The sequence below is a fragment of the Podarcis muralis genome, chromosome 15 (assembly GCF_964188315.1).
Source record: "Podarcis muralis chromosome 15, rPodMur119.hap1.1, whole genome shotgun sequence".
In the NCBI taxonomy this organism is placed as follows: domain Eukaryota; kingdom Metazoa; phylum Chordata; class Lepidosauria; order Squamata; family Lacertidae; genus Podarcis; species Podarcis muralis.
In genome coordinates, this window is record NC_135669.1 from 1,650,629 (window position 1) to 1,673,706 (window position 23,078).

Here is a 23,078-nt window from a genome sequence, read left to right on the forward strand (position 1 = left end):
AATAGAGTTAAAACACTATCCCTGCTTCAGATGGAACAAAAAGCTGGCATTAACTAAAAGTGGGAGCAAAAGTCCTTCCTGAAGTTTTACAATCCCCCATAGGGAGGAGGATGTGAGTCTTATGTGGCGCTGTTTACTGTTACATGCAGTTGCCATAAGGCTAGGGAAGAACTGGTGGCACACCAGTAACTTCTCCAAATATAAACAGAGCAGATATGGTTCTGCTGGTGCTGTGGAGGATGGGTTCAGAATTAAATTTATAGCCTTCAGCGAGTTTGTTTTTTTAAATTGCATACCGCCCTACACCCCCAGGTCTCAGGGCAGTTCACAGGATAAAATCACAAAATACATAATCAGAATAAAAACAAGGACAACCTAATAACACATTTTAAAAGGGCATTGAATGTCAGTCAGCCAAAGGCCTGGTTAAAGAGGAGTGTTTTTGCCTGGCACCTGAAGGTGTACAATGAAGGCACCAGGCGAACTTCTCTGGGGAGAGCATCCCACAATATGTTGCCACAACTCACATTTGCCTCATGTGCTTGCTCTGCTATTTATAGCTGTGCAAAAGCTCAAATCCCATGCCTTGGGCTTCTGACAGTGAGCAGAATCCAACCTGGTTGTGATACTAAAACCTGGTCATCAAGAGACATCTGTGCCTTTTAAACACTTTACAGTAGGTTTATTGAAGGAATGCTAAGCACCTTAAAGAGGAGAATTGGGTAGAAAAATGGGGGTTAGTGCATTGCTTTTGAACCAATTTATCCCAGCAAACAGGGCCAAAATGTGAGTGTTAAGACAGAGATTTTTATGCATGAATAAAACCTCATTTAAGCTAATTTGAATGCCACCAAAATGATATTATAAAATAGTTTAAAGTACTTTTAATCACAAGCTAGCGGTTAGTATGCCCAACAAAAGAGTATTGTGGCTTTCATGTTTGTTTACTTTTTATGATGTATCTAAAACATGTCTTATTCTATGACATAAATGGTATACTGGTTTTTTATATATGCTAAAAATTAACAAGTAAAAAGGCTTGGTTTGGAGGGTTTTTTGAACTGTAAAGCACTTAGCAAGTTCTCCAGGTTCTAGCATCTGGTGAACTTGGCCCTGCCATACAGCTGTTAAGTACTGCTGCTCCTTTAGATGTGAGAGGGGTGCAGTTTGTGCCCCCAGGAGATATCCTTGCAGCGAGAGGGGGCGGGATGGGCAGAGAGCTTGAGTTCCCCCCACCTCTGGCTTGCGGGCACAGGGAGATGCCCACTTGATTGTTGCTGTTGATCATGGAGCGACGTGCCCGTCCGTTGGCTATTGAGTGACTCCTGTGTTGTTGGTCTTGTTCTAGAGCTCGGGAATTAATAGCTCCGATGCGGAGGTGCTGACCCTGTATAATGTGACAGAGGCTGAGAGTGGGGAGTATGTTTGTAAGGTTTCCAATTATATTGGTGAGGCTAACCAGTCTGCGTGGCTGACCGTCACCAGACCCATGGCTGAAGGTAAACGGGGAGAACGCCACTTTGGGGCTCTTGCTTGAATGGCCAGTCCTTCGTGGTGGGAAAACCAAACTCTTGTGGCTCTCCTGTTTCTTCTCTGTTTCTGGTGCAGTAAGCCATGGAAAAATCCTCAGAAGGGGCTGGTCAGTTTAGTTTCATGCCCTTCCCCGTTCCTCATTTTAACAGATCATTCCCTTCTTTGAGCTTTCTTAACCTTCTATCTATATTAATTCAGCCAATATAAGAAAACATCCCCCAGATTCTTTTGCTGAAACATCAAGCTAAACTTTATTGCATTGGCTTCTCTGTATTTTTCTTACAAAGGCTGCCGGAGAAACGCTTTGATCGCCTGATAGGGAACCAGCTAATTACATTGATTTTAGTATTGTAAAAATCTAAATATAGGTGTCCTTTTGAGACAGCAAAATCAAAGCCACATAAAAATGCATGTCCATACCATTTAATTGTGCAGCCCTGCCAATTTTAAACTGGCTGTCACCAATTAATTGACCTACCAATTAAAGTCTGGAAACCTGAGTTTTTTGCATATCTGATTTTGGGTTCTTGGAGTACCCTTGCTCTCCCCGGCAAAATAAAAAAAGGTAATTTCTTTTTCATGACTCTGTTTACAGGAGCATGGCCTCTCCCCCTAGTGCTCTGTCACTTCTTGACCCAGACCTTGCTCCCTTTTCTTTTCTTTTCTTTTCTTTTCTTTTCTTTTCTTTTCTTCCCATCTCCCTTCCACCATTATTCCTCTTCCCATCCCATGAAACTAAGCTGGTTCTTCCCCCCACCTAAGGTTAGTTTTTCCATGTGGCCCATCGCCAGCATGTCAGATGGGCAGGGAAATTCAGTTTGGTGAAGGGTTGTTGTTTTAACATTGCCTCTTTAGGTCAGCCTGGATTGGAGGTTGTCCTAAGGCTCTCTGTTGCAATATGTCTGCAGTGGTGTCTGTGTTCCTTAGGAGGTCTTGGGGGGCATGTTATCCCTTCCCTCTTCCTCCTCCTGCACCTTGGTTCCTAAAGGGGTCTTACGTTTGCTCGTCCTATTTTCCTTTTTTTTCTTTCTCTCTCCCCCTTTGCTTCCATTTTTTCCCCTTTCTAGACGGCTGGTGTTAACACAACAGACAAGGAAATGGAAGTCCTTCACTTAAGGAATGTCTCCTTTGAGGATGCTGGGCAGTATACATGTTTGGCGGGTAATTCTATTGGGATCTCCCACCACTCTGCATGGTTGACGGTTCTGGAAGGTATATACTGGTTCTGTTCCTTTCTCTGCCTCCTTGCTGTCCTCTTCTATGCATGGAGATGAGCACGCTGTGGTCCGCAAGAGCCACCCCCAAGATGGCAGAGTCGTCCCACAAATTGGTTCCTTCCTAGAGGAAGGGTTGCTTAGCAACAAATATGATTGGAGCTTGGCAATTGAGATATCCCTGGTGTGACAGTCAGTGAGCCATCTGCCCTATTGTGGTCCCATTTTCCTTCTCTGCGGAATTGGGATGGTCCATCTCCACATCTGGTGGCTCTTGCTGACCAAGGCATGGTGAATTTCCAGTTTGGGCTTAACCAGAAGTGAGGTCCAGATGTTCCGACAGAGCTGGTTCCATTCTCTTGGGCAAGATCAGTCTCTCCTTGCACTTTGCTGCCTTCTCAGCAAGGAGTTCTAAAACAGAACCCCACCTGTGCCCAGTGGACCTGTGTGGATGCATTGGGGGAGATCATGGACCACCCACATACTGCAGTTAGGGGTAGCAGAGCTAGGTGTTTTGGGATTCCAGGTTTCCAGTGTCAGATACAGGTCTCCATATATACAGCCTCCTATTTGGACCTCACTCCCAGCCCAGATTTTCAATTTTAAAGTGGGGTCAAAAGGCAGCTATTGGACTGCAGTCAGTATAACTGGGTACTTGTGGATCCACCAGAGTAGGCTTATTTGATGGTGCTGAAAATTAGGGGTGCAGCTCCTCCTCTCACACACTTTTTCACAGAGCTTCTACTTACTCATTCCTGGGACTTGAGTGTGGTCTGGCAATTGATTTGTCTATGTTTTGGAAATGTTCAAAACTTCGCAGTTGACACAGGAGTCTCACTATGATGATGTTCCAGTTGTAGATCCAAAGGCTTGTGCAACTAGCTATCTTAGGGTAGCTTCCCCTTATATCCATACATCTGTGCAAAGAAAACCGATGTAGTTCATACAAGCAGACACCCCCACACTGATAGGTGGCTATTTTTCCTCCTGGTGACAGGAAGTCTGTAGAGGGGGCCTTCAAACCCATATTGCTTGTGGGTTACTGCAAAAAGGGGATAAAAATAAATCATGCACAAGCCTTGGGGAGCTTGGGTGAAGATGGCCCTTTTCTTAACTGGATTCATCTCTCTGTGAGGTGGCTGTGATAAAATGGGCACACTCTGGATTCCAGTCCCCCAAGAACTGAGACTAGGAAATGGGCTCCCCAATATCTGCTTGCTTTCCCATAAGATCCCGAATATGGCTTTGTTTTCTTGGTGGTCTTGCCTTGAAAGGGAATGGAATCTGGCCTTTGCTTAATTTGAAGTCTCTGCTATTCTTCCTGCATTCTCTTTTGGATTCTACTTTGCATAAACTGCTGTTTTGTGGGCTCTTGTTCCACCCTGCTTGGTTGATGCAGGGCTCATTTTTCAGCCATCAAAAGCTGGCTGGCAAGAACTGGTAATGTTCAACTTCAGAAAGTTTTTGAGGTCATGTGCTATTTGTACACCTACAAGGAAAAAAACTTTCTGTGTTATCAGTCTTTTGTTTTCCTTGTCAAGCCTGTTTCCACTCAGAGCCCTGTGATCTGAACAGGGCAAGATGGCAGCCGTTTCCTTCCAACAACATGCTCTATCCATCTTTTCTCTGTTGCTTATTGTTTTTTCTAAGAGTGGGAGGACTAAAGTGAGGGAGGGAACATCCTTTTTTCATCTCTTTCTCTTCAAATTGCAGCTCCAATGCCCTCTCCAAAACAAGTTCAGAAAAATGTTTCTGGCCTTGACACAGGCTTTGCACTTTCTCACTAAGAGTTCTCTCTTTGCAAACAAGCATTAAGCTGATGCCGATACAACTAGGAAGACCCCAGGTGAAAGCGCTTTGTATTTGACAGGCCTGCTGAGAACGTTTCTGGGCAAAACCTGCAAGAGATGGTTCAACAGAGCAAACAACAGAATCTGACACATTTGACTCATCTCCTGCAAGCATTACTCATGTAGTTCTGAAAGGTTTGGCAGGCAGCTGTGATGTGGTCCTCAACACTCCTTGGCTTTTACAAAGAAATAGGTTGGGAAATCACAAACAGAGTTCAGCAACACACACACACACACACAAGCACTCATTTTGCACCTGTTCTGTTTTGACTCCCACTTGCCACTCCATGAAATTTCTTATTTGGAGCACACCTGTAGCCCCAGAATTCTCTGGCCTCCGTTAACATGCAAGCCAGCCTTTGCCACCCAGGTATCCTCCAGGAACTTTGGGCTTCTGCTCCCACCAGTCGTGTTGCTTGAGGCAGATGGAAACTATCCTCCAAAACATCTGGAGGGGACCCAGTTGGCAAAGGCTAGAAGAAGTAGATACACCCATGAAAGCCCCTTCTTTGCTGCTTCCAGTTTCCTTGGCCTTTCTCTTGAGGAGGAGTATAAAGACCATTTTTATTCTCCCAATTAATATTCACCCAATTGGATGAGGTTGGGGAATCTTTTTCAGCCCAAGGGTCACATTCTTTCTGGGCCACATTCTAGTGTGGAGGCAGTGTTGAAGACAAAAATAAGCAGAACAGTGAATTTAGCATTTACATTTGTAAATTTACATTTACCCCTTCTCTCGGCCTTGCCGATGGTGTCCAATGGAAGGCAGAGCAAGATGTTTGGCATCAGCTTGGCTGCAGGAATTGCCAGAAAGAGGCATACAAGGTGCCATCCAACCGTCTTAGGGACTCCACTCTGAATTTGTGTACGGTTTACTCCTGAGCCTTTTCTTCTCCTGAAGATATTCTGCAAGGCACTGGAGGCTTAGGATATCAGAGAGTTCCTTCTTCCTAGGTTGATAAGCCATCTGCCCCTCACTTCCCTTTATAGCATGGGCAGAAACCGCCTTCTTGACTGTTGGACCCACTCTTGGTCTCATCTGCTCAATCTGCCAGTGCCTGTCTTTGCATGCAGGGGAAGACCCTGACTCCCCGAGGGTTTGAGACCCATTGAGCATCCTCACTTGGTTTGACCAGTCAGTTGCAGCTGTTCTCGGATTGTGGCCGCTGTTATATAATAATAATAATAATAATTTATTATTTATACCCCGCCCATCTGGCTGAGTTTCCCCAGCCACTCTGGGCGGCTCCCAATCAGTGTTAAAAACAGTACAGCATTACATATTAAAAACTTCCCTGAACAGGGCTGCCTTAAGATGTCTTCTGAATATCAGGTAATTATTTATCTCTTTGACATCTAATGGGAGGGCGTTCCACAGGGCGGGCGCCACTACCGAGAAGGCCCTCTGTCTGGTTCCCTGTAGCCTCACTTCTCGCAATGAGGGAACCGCCAGAAGGCCCTCGGCGCTGGATCTCAGTGTCCGGGCTGAATGATGGGGGTGGAGACGCTCCTTCAGGTATACAGGACCGAGGCCGTTTAGGGCTTTAAAGGTCAGCACCAACACTTTGAATCGTGCTCGGAAACGTACTGGGAGCCAATGCAGGTCTCTCAGAACCGGTGTTATATGGTCCCGGCGGCCACTCCCAGTCACCAGTCTAGCTGCCGCATTCTGGATTAATTGCAGTTTCCGGGTCACCTTCAAAGGTAGCCCCACGTAGAGCGCGTTGCAGTAGTCCAAGCGTGAGATAACTAGAGCATGCACCACTCTGGCGAGACAGTTCGCGGGCAGGTAGGGTCTTAGCCTGCGTACCAGGTGGAGCTGGTAGACAGCTGCCCTGGACACAGAGTTAACCTGCGCCTCCATGGACAGCTGTGAGTCCAAAATGACTCCCAGGCTACGCACCTGGTCCTTTAGGGGCACAGTTACCCCATTCAAGACCAGGGAATCCCCCACACCAACCCGCTCCCTGTCCCCCAAAAACAGTACTTCTGTCTTGTCAGGATTCAACCTCAGTCTGTTAGCCGCCATCCATCCTCCAACCGCCTCCAGGCACTCACACAGGACCTTCACCGCCCTCACTGGTTCTGATTTAAAGGAGAGGTAGAGCTGGGTGTCATCTGCGTACTGATGAACACCCAGTCCAAACCCCCTGATGATCTCTCCCAGCGGCTTCATATAGATATTAAAAAGCATGGGGGAGAGGACAGAACCCTGAGGCATGCTGACAGCTTCTAGGAGCCGCAGGTGAGAGCTGAGTGAGAGCAGGGTGGGGATCAATGGTAAGACAAACTACCCCAGAAGGAGCATGGCATGTCTCTCACTGGAGGTACTACCCCTCCCCTAACACCCCATACACCCACTGAAATGAATGAACCTAAGTAATTTCCATTAAGTTCAGTGGGTCTACACTTATTAGGACTAGCTACTCAGCTCTGCAGCTGGAAAAAATAACCCAAAGCAGCTTACAGTGCTCAGTAATAAGTCTGTCCATTCTCCCAGACTTGCAGTCCAAAAGACACAAAACAAAAGGAAAAATGGATTGACGAAGACAAGGCAAAAAGCAAGCTCAGGCACTGATTATTAGATGCAGGGTTCTTTTGCTGTTCTTTCTGGGAGGGAGTGACAAGGCAAACTCCCTGCAGCTGCTTCCTCTCTGGCTGACACATGTTGCCTGCTTGGTCTCAGGTGCCCTTAAAAAGGATAATCTTTAATACATAAGGAGATTTTGTTCATAGAGCACCTTCATCATGTTTAGTTCTAAACAATGAAGTCAATGCTTGTCTGCAGGAAGTGCTAGGAATCTACTAGGGATGCTGAATTCCATGTGGTCCATGCTGGATCCTGTCCCATAAGTGACTGGGATCCTAGAGAAGCAAACTCATGAAGGCGCTTTGGTTTGGGATCCCCCTTTTGCCTAGAGTTTGTCTATTTTTAGAAGCCAGGGTGGGGGCTGCAGAAGTGGCTGCTTGCAAAAAGGGCATGCCCTTCTTCCTGCTTCAGCTCGCACATCCATTTCTCTTCTGCATTATTTGGGGAGCACATCTGGCTGCCACAGGAAGTGAGGGCAGACAACACCTGGCACCTTTAGAAGTTAAGTAAAGCTGCTTTTTCTCTCCACTTTTCTCTATCTCCTTGACCCCGTAGTGGTGTTTTTTTATGGTGGTGTTTTTAGTTGCTGCTGCCTAGTGTGCTGATTCTTTCTTTGCACCAATCCAGCTATTGAAGACAAGCCAGCTATGATGGCCTCCTCTCTGTACCTGGAGATCATCATTTACTGCACAGGGGGCTTCCTCATCTCCTGCATGATTGTGACCGTCATCATATACAAGATGAAGAGCACCACAAAGAAGTCGGATTTCAACAGCCAGCTGGCTGTGCATAAGCTGGCCAAGAGCATCCCCTTGCGCAGACAGGTAACAGAAAGTAGATGGGGGGTTTGATTGTCTCCTACCCCCCTTCCCGCAAGAGCCTTGCCTCCATGCTGAGCAAAGCTCACTAGGTCTAATTCAGGGGTTGACAACCTGTGGCCCTCCAGGTGTGGCTTGATTCCAACTCACATCAGCACCAGCAAACATGGCCATTGGTCTGGTAGCCCAGCAACATCTGGAAAGCACCAGGTTGGCTATTCCTGATGTGGATGAACTCCCTAGGGCAGTGTTGGGGAACACGACTACAACTCCCATCACCCCTGACCCGTTGGCCATGCTGCTTGGGAGTCTAATGAGAATTGGAGTCCAGTCACATTGGAAGGGGAAACAGAGAAGCAGGTGATGCCTGTGACACAACTGCTTGCCTAGTATGGTCAGCATAGATCAGAGCTGGGCATGCTGTGGCTTAAGGCACTCCAGATGAGGTCAAAGGAGGCCTGCAGAACTTGTGACCCACCAAGAGGAATTCTCTGTTGCTACAGCCCACCAGGGCCCAGATTTAAATCTCTGTTTTGCTGCCCATTAGAAACTGCAACATTAAAATGGTTGTCAAGCAGCAGACTGGTAGGCTGTGTTAAGTTTGGTGGGTTACAAATGTGCAAGCCAATAGCAGAGAGTTCCGCTATCTGTTCTGGCTCCTAGGAGGCTCAGCTGCAGTTCCTGGGGGCCAGAAAGACAAGAACAATGTGCAAATGACATACCCTGGCCTCTTTCCAAGTCCTTCTCCCAGCCACAATCAGCAGAACCAAGGAGTGGAGGAGGAGGAGGCAATGGCTGCTGGAAAGAGAGGCGTGGGGAAACCCATTCTCCCTTGAGGCACCCAGAACTACCTGTGTGCTGGCCCCTTTCTGCAGCAGAACCTGCTGTGGTCTGAATTACGCAGGTTGCTCCATGAGATGTGGTATGTAGGCTACCCTGCATCTAAACAGCGTTAGAGTATCTGGTCTTCTGGTGACTTCCTCATTCTTTGTTTGCCGTGTGTCTGGGCCAGAAGGCCCAACCGTGCTGGTTGTGAGACAGAGAGGTCACAAGGGAGGCAAGTGCAGGAGAAAGAAGCAGTAGCAACCAAGATCTGCTTCTTTGAGGCAGGAGCAGAGAAAAGAAGGCATAGTCATAATTGTTACTATAGTCATTTACACCACACTTTTAATAAACTGCATGCAGCTGTTGCAATCCTGACCTCATCATGTAACAAAAGTAAAAACAAACCTAGGTTCTGTGCCATGGAAAACGGAATCCTGTAGCCAGTATAATGCAATGCAAATTAAACAGATTTGCATATACCCCTCCCCCAGCCATTGAAACCATAATGCCTAGCAGCTTGTTTTGAAAAGTTAGCTCAAAAATTTCTGGATGCTGAATACAAAATTCAGCATTTCCACAGTGCAGATTACAAAATGCAGGGGAGCCCTGATGACTGGGCTCTCTGAATTTTGACATGGCCATAGGAGGATGACAGGGACTGGGTAGGGCTGTGAGGTAATATTCCCACACTATTCTGCTTTGGTCAGACTCCACCTGGAGTCCTGTGTCCAGTTCTAGGCACCACAGTTTATGGAGGATATTGACAAGCTGGAAGGTGTGCAGAGGAGGACAACCAAAAGGCTCAAGGGTCTGGAAACCAAGCCTGATGAGGAACAGTTGAGGGAGCTGATTATGTTTAGCTGGCAAAAGAGGACACTGAGAGGTGACAGGATAGCCATCTTCAAATCTCTAAAGGGCTGTCACATGGAACCAAGAAGTTACAAGAAAGGAGATTCCAACTAAACACCAGGAAGAACTCTCTGACAGTAAGAGCAGTTTGACAGTGGAACAGACTCCCTCCAGAGGTGGTGGACTCTCCTTCCTTAGAGGTTTTAAAGCAGAGGTTGGATGGCTTTCAGTCATATATATTCAGATTCCAGCATTGCAGGTGGTTGGACTAGGTGACCCTTGGAGGTGACCCATATTCTATGATTCTGTGGTACTTTTGCAAGCCCTGAGTGAGCAAAGTTTGTTTACAGCAGCAAGGTCCCAGGACAGATAAATATAGTCTCCTTGGAGGTGAGCAACTCTTCTCCCTACCAGAGCTGAACTCATGGGGTCTTTTTGCCGAAGGTAACTTCCACTCTTCCCACTGCAGGTATCAGCTGATTCAAGTTCTTCCATGAACTCTGGTGTGATGCTTGTGCGCCCCTCACGGCTTTCCTCCAGTGGGATCCCAATGCTGGCAGGTGTCTCTGAATACGAGCTGCCAGAAGACCCCCGTTGGGAGCTTCCCAGAGACAGGTAACAAACTCTACTCTTTCTCAGCCAAGCAGGGATGTCTGACACCTTTTCTGCTCTGTGCCCTCAGATACTGGTGAGGAAGAAGTTATTGTGTTTGTTGGCTTGGGGTCCATTCTCTTTTTTCATTGTATCCGTTGGAAAAGGCCAGTGCTCATGACGGTGTTTTGGTCCTCTGGGGACCAGAAATTTCAGAAGCAGAGCAAGAAAAGCTCTAGTAATGTTGTATTTCAAAACAAGGCAGAGAATTGCAGATACTATGAAAGTGGTAGCATCTCTCACCATTGTAGGTGACAGAATATTATTCCACAGAAAGTGTAGCAGATTCCCATTTATCTATTGATAACAAAGTACTTTGGAGCCAGGATGAGGGAGGGCTTCTCACCCACAATTCCAAGCAGGGGTGGGAAACCTCCCTGGCCCTCAAGTCTCTCCAGGCCATGCTACTTCAGCCACAACCTGCCTCCCCAGACCCTCCCCAGCCCTACTTCATACCCCCATTGGTGCTTTTTCCTGGCTCCAATGTGCCTTTGAACTCTGACCATGCCTCTTGGTTCCTGGCTGGAGGATAGAGAGGGTTGTGCGAGTGTGTGTTAAAACTAGCCTGCTCTACAGAGGTAACATGCACATTTCTTGCTTTGCCCACTTTTCCTCTGACCCTGAGAAAATTGCCCAGATGAGAAGGTGGTCCTCAGTCTGAAAAAGGTTTCCCATCCCTGATTTAAAGGGGCAGGAGGCCGGATAATGTATCTCTTAAAGTCTCATCTGGTTTGGCCCTTCTTTTGATGTGATATACAGTGGTACCTCGGGTTACAGATGCTTCAAGTTACAGACTCCGCTAACCCAGAAATAGTACCTCGGGTTAAGAACTTTGCTTCAGGATGAGAACAGAAATCGTGCTCCAGCGGCGTGGCGGCAGTTTAAGAACAGTTTCAGGTTAAGAACGGACCTCCAGAACGAATTAAGTACTTAACCCGAGGTACCACTGTAGATGGAAGGGCAACTAGCAAGATCATGTGCTGCTAATGTAATTCGGAGTCACTTTACAACTGGTTCGAATGAGCAGGTGTGTCTCACCAGGGATATGATTAACCTCCTGTTTTGGCTGCTGCCTGCCTAGGACTGTAAAAACAAACAGGCTGACTTTAGCATGTAAAACAAAAACAAAAAAAAACTCTACACACAGAAAAACAGTATATCAGAGAAAACACTAGGCTGAAACCTTCCCCCTGGCATGATAGTTTTGGGTGTGCATGGTAGGTTGTTGTTTTTAGAAGGGAGCATTCAGGCATGTATCCCTTCCCTGTAGCCTAAAGTGGTATAGTCCTGCAAAAGTTTTACCAGTTGACTGCTGATTTGTATTAACCAGCTCTTTAAACAATTGCTTAACTTGTGCTTAAGGAAGGTGGAATTACTAAGTTATTCTTTCCCCACTTTGTGGAGTCAGTACCTGAACTGTTCAATTCTGAACTTTCATTGTAGTCCAGGGATGGGGAACATGTGACCTGTCAGACATTGGACTCCCAAGTCCATCAACTCCAGCCAGCATGGCCAGTGGTCAGGGATGACGAGGCCACAAGTCCCCCATCCCATCTTACAGCCACGGGTTTTCCAGAATACTGGAAAACTGCAATATCTTGCCACTCTTCAACATTTTCATTATCAGAACGCAAAAATACCACTTACAGCTGCGTCTGAAGGGTAAAATTCCATCCCAACCACAAATTACCGTATTTTTCGCTCTATAAGACGCACCAGACCACAAGACGCACCTAGTTTTAGGAGGAGGAAAACAAGAAAAAAAATATTCTAAATCTCAGAAGCCAGAACAGCAAGAGAAATTGCTGCGCAGTGAAAGCAGCAATCCCTCTTGCTGTTCTGGCTTCTGGGATAGCTGCGCAGCCTGCATTCGCTCCATAAGATGCACACACATTTCCCCTTACTTTTTAGGAGGGAAAAAGTGAGTCTTATAGAGCAAAAAATACGGTATTACAGTGGTACCTCGAGTTACAAACGTCTCAGGTTACAAATGCTTCAGGTTACAAACTCCGCTAACCTGGAAGAGTTACCTCGAGTTGAGAACTTTGCCCCAGGATGAGAACGGAAATCATGTGCTGGCGGCGCAGCAGCAGCAAGAGGCCCCATTAGTGAAAGCACGCCTCTAGTTAAGAACAGTTTCAGGTTAAGAACAGACCTCTGGAGCGAATTAAGTTCATAACCAGAGGTGCCACTGTAGGTCCAGATTGTCAAAGCCAGAACCATCTACAAGAAGAAAGAAATTTCTGTTGGGTGTTGAGCCAAGGGCAAGTGAGGACTTGGAGCTGAAGAGGGGCAGCCTCCCTGCCATCACCTCCTTTCTCTGCTCTCCTCTAGGCTGATTCTGGGCAAACCTCTGGGGGAAGGCTGCTTTGGGCAGGTGGTGCTTGCTGAGGCCATCGGGCTAGACAAAGACAAGCCAAACCGAGTGACCAAAGTGGCAGTGAAGATGCTCAAATGTAAGTAACGGCTTTCCTGTAGCTTCTCTTCAGGCTGCTCCGTGTTTCCTTCCAAAAGACCTGCATGTCTCCTTTGTCCCAAGGGCCTCTTGAAGAACAACGGCTGACTTTCTGCCATTGAGGGGCTTAAGTCTGCGTTTTTAACTTTTGGAAATATTTTCATCTATTCACATTTGTTATGTTCATCCGTTGATGATTGCAATATCAGGTGACTGGCGTGTCCCAAAATGGGTTTCATAGCTTGTACCAAAAAGGGCAGTGAATGATCCCATCCCTTCCTTAAGAGCAGGGATGGGGGGGACTTAGACCCAGGGGCCAAATGGAGTCCTCCAGGGCACACCCCTCAACTGCCCCACTTTGCTGCCTCCTCCTTAATTGCTTTTGTTTGCCTGGAATGTGTCCAGACAAACCACAAGGAGCAAACTCATGACTTGTCTGGAACAAGGCAGACTATAAGCCTAGGTCCAGACCACATGCTAAGCCAAACCATAACTGCTCACTGCAGGGTCTGAGGAGGAGCAAAGTAGTTTTGATTTCCTCCCTGAGCACCTACATGCTTCTGCCAAGCCATGGTTTTGCTTTGTGTTACATATAAACAGGATAACGGCAAGACTCTCTAGTTCAGTTGAAAGAAAATGCATTCACATAGGCAATCCTGTGTCCAAATAGGTATCCAAACAAGACTGATGATTAAATTCTACACCTATATTAATTAAACAATTAAATCAAGATGGATAGAATATTTTTGCCATTAAGGCCAGCTTAATGATGTTTATTTGTTCCCTTCGGAATAAGTAAATAAAAAGTTTTTTTAAATGAGAGAAAAGAAAGAAAATGCATAAAAACATTTCTGTATGAAGAAATATCACCAACTGAGACATCATGGCTCTGCTTGCCACTACTCCAGGTTTTTTAAAAATATATTTCTTTATATGTGCCTGCTGGCCAAGAGGTTTATGTATCTATCCAAATTATGATATCATAGAAGAGAAATGTGTTCTGAAGCTTCCACAAGCCATGTTTCCATTTCTCTGAACTCTCTGGTTGGCAGCTACATTTTAAAAGGTAAAGGTAAAGGTACCCCTGCCCGTACGGGCCAGTCTTGCCAGACTCTGGGGTTGTGCGCCCATCTCACTCAAGAGGCCGGGGGCCAGCCCTGTCCGGAGACACTTCCGGGTCACGTGGCCAGCGTGACATCGCTGCTCTGGCGAGCCAGAGCCGCACACGGAAACGCCGTTTATCTTCCCGCTAGTAAGCAGTCCCTATTTATCTACTTGCACCCGGAGGTGCTTTCGAACTGCTAGGTTGGCAGGCGCTGGGACCGAGCAACGGGAGCGCACCCCGCCGCGGGGATTCGAACCGCCGACCTTTCGATCGGCAAGCCCTAGGTGCTGAGGCTTTTACCCACAGCACCACCCGTGTCCCTACATTTTAGAATTACTTAATTGGTGTTCCATTTATATCCTGCTCTGCTGTGGGGCTCCCAGTGTGCTCCCCTCCAAGGAAGCAGCTGCCCAAGTCCACAGCTGCTTTGCTTCAGGGGTGCTGTCGCCTGAGATGCTCCCCACTTGGCCTATGGATCCCACGCTTGCTTTTCCTTCAGGGCCACGCATCTTGAGAAAGGCATGGAGAGGGGCAGTAGAATCATACAGTTGGGAGGGACTTCAGAGCTGGTCTTATATTCAGACCCCCTATCAGTATTGAATACCCACTGCTGCAGCATCCCTGATAGCCTCCATCCGACCTCTACTTAAAAACTGCTGAGATCTTCCAAGGCAGCCTGCTCCAAATAGCTCATACCATCAGAACATTCTTCCTAAGGTTTTGTATAAATCCTGTTTTCCTGTCATTTGAACTCATTGGCTCATGTCCTACCCACTAGAGTGACTGAAAACAAATTTTCTCCCCATCTTCTTTTCCCCTTCAAATATCTGAGGATGGATATCAAATCACCTTCACCATCTCTTATCTCTAAGCTAAACATACCCAAACCCTTCCGTTTTGCTTTCCTGGGCATGTTCCAGTTTGCTGACACCTTTATTACATGGCCACTTTTCTCTCCTTTGTCTCTATCGAAGGGCCAGGCACTACTTTTTGGGGGGGGGGGCAGGAGCCTTAGCTGCTGATTCCTTTTTGAGCCACTCTTAATCTTGACCTGCCAGCACCAATGTCTTTTTCTTCCTCAGCCGACGCCACGGAAAAAGATCTGTCTGACTTGATCTCTGAGATGGAGATGATGAAGATTATTGGCAAGCACAAGAACATCATCAATCTCCTGGGAGCTTGTACTCAGGATGGTGAGGGCTGAGCACTTCTTTTGAGGGAAGAAGTTGTGGTTCCGTGGAAGAGCAGAGGACGGCAGAATGTCCCCAGTTAAAAATAGCTGAAAGTGTTTCTGTTTAAGGACAAGCCTATCCATTAGTTAAATGTGTTTTGTCTCTTTTTAGCTTCTGTTGATTTTTATCATCTCTTGAAAGTTTAATCATCTCTTGAATGTTACCTGTTCTTAGCTGTTTTTATTGAGAATTTTTAAAAAATCATCTTTTTTTTTTTGTTAGCCACTTAGAGGTTTTCTTACAAAAAGGTACCGTATTTTTCCCTCTATAACACACAGATTTTTTCTCCTAAAAAGGAAGGGGAAATGTCTGTGCGTGTTATAGAGCGAATGTGTGGTCCCTGGAGCCAAAAAATCAGGCAAAAGTCAAATCGTGAGTCACGGAGAAGGGAAACCTGAAAAGAGGAAGTGGCTGCTTTCCTGCATTCTGCCTCAGGGTTTTACTGCCCACCCTTCTCTGTTTCGTTGCTGTGATTGCTGAAACGGAACAAAGAGCAGGGAAAGCCCCTCCCCTCCAGGCAAGCAGAGGGGAAAGTGTCATCTCTGTGCTCCGGTACTGCTGGGGGAGAGGGAGAGAGAGTGGGGGAGGGAGAGGGAGGGGGGGGAGGGAGGGAGAGAGAGAGAGAGAGAGAGAGAGAGAGAGAGAGAGAGATGGCTGGCTTGGGGGGGAACTTTTGCCTTTCTTTCCTCCCACCCGTTAAATCCCTCTCCAGCATTCTTAGCCAGCTGCTTCTCTGCACACCCCTCTCATGTCCCTTCTTTGTTTTTCCTTCGCTCCCCACTTAAAATGTGGTTACAAAGCATAGATCAACATGGATCCTCAGGATCTTTGCATTGGGTCACCCCAAATTCACCATCAGATCACATAGCATGTCCATGGCTACAGCCTGCCCCCCCAAAATCACGCACCCATTGTTGCCTGGGGCTGCAATGGTGCAAAACGTGGTTAAAAAGCATGGATCCACATGGATCCTCAGGATCTTTGCATTGGGTCACCCCAAATTCACCATCAGATCACATAGCATGTCCATGGCTACAGCCTGCACCAAAAAAATCACGCACCTACTGTTGCCTGGGGCTGCAATGGTGCAAAACCGTGGTTACAAAGCATGGATCCACAGGAATTCTCAGGATTTTTGCATTGGGTCACCCCAAATTCACCATCAGATCACATGTCTGTGGCCACAGCATCCACTGTTTCATTCAGAATGTTTTTTCCCTTGTTTTCCTCCTCTAAAAACGATGTGCGTGTTATGGTCAGGTGTGTGTTATAGAGCGAAAAATACGGTACATATATTTTGTTAAGATGAAAAAAAAACCTTGACCTCTCCCCTGAAAGGAATCTCAAGCAGCAGGTGATGGGGAAGCCCTTTTCTGCCTGTGACCCTTGGGAGATGCTGCCAGTCAGAGGAGACAGTGCTGAGCTTTAATGGGCCAGTGTTTAGACCTGGTGTAAGAAAGCTTTCTATATTCCTTCCTGCTTGAGAATAGGTGTGAGGTCGCTCCAAAGTCAATTAGAAAGACGAATAGTTGTGTGCTGGGCTTTGAACTCTGTAAAGTGCTTGTCCTTTCATTTCTTCTTATTGGTATTTATTCAATATATATACTGCCCTTTATCAGAAGATCCCAGCGTGGATTACAACAGTAAGAACACATTTTACGGATCATCAGTAATAAAAAGCATAATAACAAACAGCATAATAATGAAATAATAATCTCCCCCCCCCCCATCTTTAACAGGCCATAGATCATGTAATGGTTAAAGGCCTGGGTAAGGAGGACTGTTTTTGCCTGGTGCCTAAAGACATGTAATGATAGCGCCAGGTGAGCTTCTCTGGGGAAGAGCATTCCACAGGTGGGGAGCCAGGACAGATAAGGCCCACTCTCCTGCTGCCTCCTTCCGAACCTCTCTGGAAGGAGGTACATAGAGAAGGGCATCAGATGGCAAGCTCAGGGTCTGGCCCGGTTTGTATGGGGAGAGGCAGTTCTTAAGGTCCTGAGGTCTTGAGCCGTGTAAGGATTTATAGGTCAACACCAGCACCTTGAATTGGGACCGGAAACTAATTGGCAGCCAGTGCAGTTGGGCCAGGATCAGTGTAATTTGCTCAAACCGTCTAGTTCTGGTGAGCAGCTTGGCCATTGCATTTTGCACCATCTGAAGTTCCCAAACCGTCTTCTAAGGCAGCCCCACGTATAACAACTGCAGTAATCCAGCACAGAGGTTACCAGAGCATGTCTTGCAACTCAAATGTACAAATCCTCTCTATCTGCCACTGGTCACAACAGAAAGGAGCCCTGTTGAGTGGGAGATTGCATGAGGACAGGCTCTGCTGTGCTCTCTGAACCCACGGCCTGTCTCCTCTTCGCCAGGGCCGCTCTATGTGATCGTGGAGTATGCATCCAAAGGGAACCTGAGGGAATACCTGCAGGCTCGGCGCCCCCCAGGCATGGAATATTGCTACAACCCCACCCACATCCCAGAGGAGCAGCTCTCTTTCAAAGACCTGGTATCCTGCGCGTACCAAGTGGCCAGAGGCATGGAATACCTGGCGTCCAAGAAGGTGAGCAGTCGCAGCAGGAATGGTGGGTGTGCAGTGCATACAGGAGGACGGGGGCTGAGGAGGCCGCTGTGCAGGTGACCAGAGGGGTAGAAGGGCCAGGGAATTATTTAAATTGTCTGCTGCAGAAAAATGCAGAAGGGTTAGGTTGACAATTGGATACTGCCTTTTTGGATGCAGAAGCCCTTTGCTTATTGTTTGATTGGATCTGTAACTTTGTTGTTGTTATAATGGTGGGGGGGCTGTGTGGGCTTCAGAATTCCACAGAAGTTCAGACAAAAATGTGTAATGGGGTATGGAGGCAAAGAAGTGAGATTCTTTCTCTTGCAACAACGGGGTAGGTCCCTCGCATGGAAGGAGGCACACAGATTTGCTTGGTTCATGTCATATATGCAGGCTGCAAGTTAGCTTGGTCAAAAATAATTTTGCCCTCTTTTGCTGTTACGTTCCCTGTTTTGTTTTAAGCTGAAAGTGCCCCTGCATTCCTCTGAGGGAGGTGTCAAGGCCTCCCAGGGCTGCTGCTTCTTTCTTGCAGGTCCCTAACAATCTGTGTCTCATCGCTAGTGCATTCACCGTGATCTGGCTGCCAGGAATGTGTTGGTGACAGAAGACAGTGTGATGAAGATTGCTGATTTTGGCCTGGCTCGAGACATTCATCACATAGACTATTACAAAAAGACAACCAACGTGAGTAGCCGATTCAGGGGTTTTGGCCACCACGTCTCACGGCCAGCCTGTATTCTGTTTTTTTTTTTTATAAATTTTTATTGATTTTTCAACACAAAATAAACACAAACAATACACAGTACATGAACAAACAAACAAACATATAAACATGTATAATTTCATAACCTTTTTTTCATAAACCTTACTTCCCGGACTTCCCCATGCCTCCCCTTTCTGCATCCCTGTTTTAAAATTTCTTCAGCAACCCCCCAATTAGCTAATTATTCAATTCATTTTTTGTTTTTTTAAGTTCTTCTCTAACTTATTCAATTACAGCTATAATTCTATATTTCCCATTCCCTTGACATTTTAGCACTCATTAATTTTACAACAATTCTTAAGATATATTTTAAATTTCTTCCAATCTTCTTCCACCGTCTCTTTCCCTTGGTCTCGGATTCTGCCAGTCATCTCCGCCAGTCCCATATAGTCAATCACCTTCGTCTGCCATTCTTCCAGCGTGGGTAGTTCTTGTGTCTTCCAGTACTTTGCTAAAAGAATCCTTGCTGCTGTGGTAGCATACAAACGGCCAGCCTGTATTCTGGACAAGGTTGCCCTCCCCTAGGAAGAACAGGGTCACTGTCATGGAAGGCTGTGGTGCCTCAGAGGCTACAAGTGCCTTGTTTCAGCTGCAACTGGTTTGCCAGCGATGGCACCTTTTCGACAGAGGTGACTTGGTTGCTAGTCACTTCCAGATTGGATGGTCACGATGCGCTCTACATGGGGCTGCCTGTGACAATGGCTCGGAAACATCCATTGGTCCATAGTGTAGCAGCCAGACTTCTAGCTGTGGTTCTGTTTAGATCCCATAAAACCTCCGTTGATTTCTGGGCCCAATTCGGGGTGCTCTCCCCACAGAGGTGCATCTGACACCTTCATTGTACAACTTTCGGCGACTGCTGACGACACACCTCTGAACCGTGGCTTTTGACTCTAGAGATGCATATTTTAAGGCTCCACCTTATTTCTGTGATAGTAAGTTGTTTTAAACAGTTTTTAATATTGTGTTTTAATTGTTGAAGTCTACCCCCAGACCTTGTGGTGAAGGGACCAAAATAAAATATTGGTTATTTTCATCATTATATTCTGCCCATAAAAGGTGTGGATGTCATGTATGTGGTACTGTGCAGAAACCTTTCTGAAGCTGAGGAGGTCCAAGTCTGGGCCTGGCCTCTACCTGGATAGCAGATTGTGTGCCACTTCAGGCATTCCTTTCTCCACACAATTAACTAGAGAATGAGGTGAGGACATCTCGTTGCCTCATGACCAAGAAGCCAGGGAGAGAGAGGGGGAGTCTCAGAGGCTTTGTGGGCACCAGAAGAAGACCTCAATGATGCCTTTGCACGTATGGGCACCATGAAGGCAACCCCAGCTTGAGAAATCCAAGAGCAAATTTCAAAATGCACCTCGGAAAAGAGATACTTTGCGCCAGGAAGCAGAGGCTTTAATTCAATCTGAAGACTTTTATCCTGCATGGCTGTCCTTAAACCGTATTAAGATGGATTGAAAGATGTATTCATGGAATCTGATGTAAAGGGCTGCCCCATAGTAAAAAGGTAAAGGGGACCCCTGACCATTAGGTCCAGTCGTGGCCGACTCTGGGGTTGCAGCGCTCATCTCGCTTTATTGGCCGAGGGAGCCGGCGTACAGCTTCCGGGTCATGTGGCCAGCAGGTGTTTACCTTCCCACTGGAGCGGTACCTATTTATCTACTTGCACTTTGACGTGCTTTCGAACTGCTAGGTTGGCAGGATGCCCCATAGTATTATATGTTTAAACTGATTAATGATTATGGAAGGATTTTTAAACATTATTCTTGTTTATAAAACCCAATTAAAAAACCCCCAACAGCAACCTTGAGTATCCAATTAGGAGAGCACTATTGCTGCTTGTGTATAGTCACTTTTCAACATTGCATAGTGGATTTTGAGATTGTGGGGTGCTTGCCACATTTGTTTAATGTGCTATATATAAGGAAAACAAGATTTAAACAGCAGTTTTTGCTAGAAGTAGAAATGTCAAAACTACACTGGGCGCTTCCAGCTCACACCCTTATTTAAAGCTGTGCACATGTTTGATTTTGTTTTTCAGAAGTGATTATTTTTTTCATGATTTTATATATATATTTGTATTGTTTTGCTATGGTGCAACATCATGAGAAATAAACTCTTCTGCATCTAACAATGCACATACTTCAAGGGAAAACTGAAAGGTCTTTCCAGATCTCCAGACACTTTTGTGCTGGGGGAAGTTTCCTTCCTAACCTAAAAACTGAGAGTCAATCAGATCCCCCAAGTATAATCAGTGGACTCTAATAAAAGGATAGTGGGACAGTCCTGCATCACAGGGCAAACCCTGAAGTGCTCTTCTAAATTCTTCTTCTTCCTTCTTCTTCTTTGGCAACCCCTGGTAGCCGAGGAAGATGGTCTTCCATGAACACGGTTTTAACAGTGAGTCTGTAAGTGACTGTGGAGGCCAATTCTGGATCCACATGTCCTTCCACAGTGGGGTTTCCATGCAGGAGTTGATCACGGTGAGGGTTTGCCAAGCATGCCTTCCTCTTAGCACGTTTCTCCCTTTTGTCCTGAGTTCGAGTGTCTTCAACGCCCATGACACCTTTGGTAAAGGCTGTTCTCCAGTTGCAACGCTCGCAGGCCAGTGTTTCCCAGTTGTACATGTTTATACTACATTTTTTTAGATTTGCCTTGAGAGAATCTTTGAACCTCTTTTGTTGACCACCAGCATTGCACTTTCCATTTTTAAGTTCAGAATAGAGTAGTTGCTTTGGAAGACGATCAGGCATCCACACAACATGACCAGTCCAGCAAAGTTGAACTGCTAAATTCATAGCAACACAACACCTCCATATTTATTATTTTTTGCATTATTCACGCACACAGACCCTGGCCTTTCTCTCCTTCCCACAGTTTTGGGCTGATGCAGCTGTCTTTCCTATTTCCTAGGGTCGCTTGCCAGTCAAGTGGATGGCCCCTGAGGCTTTATTTGACAGGATCTACACGCACCAGAGTGACGTGTGAGTATCTCTTGGCTACTTTAGACACAAACCTAACCTGAGCCAGTCCATGGAACTATCCAGATTGTCCTGTCTGGCATAACTGGTTGCAGGGCTTAGGCAAAGACCCATGCGATCTTTTCTCAGACTGGAGGTGCCAGGAATTGGAAGAAGGACCTCCTGCCGGGAAGGCAAGGGCTCTGTCCCAGCCCTGAAGCCTCTGCTCCTGCTAGCCATCTGCTCAGACTCGAGGGTGGAGGGATTGGGGAAAGAGCACTGGGCTGCTTTGCCTTTAACCTGTTAAATGTCACCGCTATACTTTTGGTTCCACAGTATTCACAGTTGCGCTCCAAGACACCAACTGCTCTGGCAACCCACTCCTGAATGGCTCCTTGTGCTCATGACTCCTCCAAGGAGTGTGTCTTTGCTTGTGGTCCAATTCACACACAACCTTGGTATGCAGGCAACACCCCCTTAAGCCTCCTGGCATCTCCAACTAAGCCCAGTGTGCTGGATACCATTCCCAAAGATGAAATAGATCCGATGTGGTTCATCTTTGCTTAAGGAAATGCTAATTATTATAAGCAGGAAGAGGGTTTTCGGTCTGGCACTGAGGTTTGTTTGAATCCTGCTACTGATTCCAGCCTTATTGTCAGCCCAATACCTTTTCACCTCCACAAGAAGTCTTAAAAAAAATTAATGAGACCATTTCATGGAGAAGCAGGCCTGTTGACAGCCAAGGGAGCTAGGGGTGCTTGAATAATTTGGTTTTTACAAATTCCAATAGGGACTGGCCTGGACTAATGTGCAGATTGCAATACAGTTGTCTTTTGGATTTTTCCCTTCTCAGAATTTTCCAGTTTTTTCCAGTTCAAAAAACATACCTAAATGCTTATGAAATAACATTTCAAGATAAGCTATCCAGCAGGTTTTTCTTTCTCAGCCAAGCAAGCATAACCAAACTACACTGCTACTGCTGTGATTCCTGATGTGCACACAATGCGCAGTTTAGAATGTAGGAAGTTCCTTTACTCTGAGCCAGCTCTGTACTGGCTACACTGTCTGGCCATGGCTCTCCAATCATTATTCAAACCTTGTAACTTAAAGAATAAAAACCATGAAAGAAATAGCACTGTGAGGAGAGATGTGATCATAGGGGAGAGCTGGAGGGGGGGAATGGTTGGAAAAACACATTTTTAAAATACATACCTTTAAAGAAAAGGAAAAAGCTACAAAAAAATCCAAACACTAGCTGGAGACCATTTGCAGAAGGGAGCTCTCCTGTCCTGGTGTCTTCCCACACCTCCCTCCCCCATGTCAGCGCTGGATGAGCTGAGCCAGGCTGCATGTGCAAGAAGTGTCCCATCAGAAGGGGTGCCCTGCTTCCCTGCCACACAGATGTTGTGAGGAGCCCCGTGAGGACTGGGCAGGTGAGTTGGGTGGGAGACCCCATTTCCACACACTGTGTCTCTGCTCTTTGGCCAGGTGGTCCTTCGGGGTTCTGCTGTGGGAGATCTTCACGCTGGGAGGGTCGCCATACCCAGGAGTGCCAGTGGAAGAGCTTTTCAAGCTGCTGAAAGAGGGTCACCGAATGGACAAGCCCAGCAACTGCACCAATGAGCTGTGAGTGTTGCCTCCTGGCTCTTTCCCAGGCTGCCTCT

The 23,078-nt window shown here is 46.6% G+C and overlaps 1 protein-coding gene across 9 annotated transcripts in view; it reads left to right on the forward strand.

The window, feature by feature from the left end:
• Nucleotides 1-23,078, forward strand: part of FGFR1 (fibroblast growth factor receptor 1) — a 117,296-nt gene that overhangs the window by 88,876 nt on the left and 5,342 nt on the right. For 5 of the 9 annotated variants that reach the window (XM_028707894.2, XM_028707895.2, XM_028707893.2 and 2 more), the window contains 9 exons: nucleotides 1,349-1,499; nucleotides 7,815-8,017; nucleotides 10,149-10,294; nucleotides 12,665-12,786; nucleotides 14,973-15,083; nucleotides 17,492-17,682; nucleotides 18,244-18,366; nucleotides 21,368-21,438; nucleotides 22,903-23,040. In XM_028707894.2, coding sequence (XP_028563727.2) covers nucleotides 1,349-1,499; nucleotides 7,815-8,017; nucleotides 10,149-10,294; nucleotides 12,665-12,786; nucleotides 14,973-15,083; nucleotides 17,492-17,682; nucleotides 18,244-18,366; nucleotides 21,368-21,438; nucleotides 22,903-23,040 — 1,256 coding nt within the window. Of the gene's footprint in view, nucleotides 1-1,348; nucleotides 1,500-2,600; nucleotides 2,746-7,814; nucleotides 8,018-10,148; nucleotides 10,295-12,664; nucleotides 12,787-14,972; nucleotides 15,084-17,491; nucleotides 17,683-18,243; nucleotides 18,367-21,367; nucleotides 21,439-22,902; nucleotides 23,041-23,078 lie in introns of all 9 variants that reach the window. The other 4 variants (XM_028707899.2, XM_077919216.1, XM_028707898.2 and 1 more) reach the window with 3 other exon arrangements.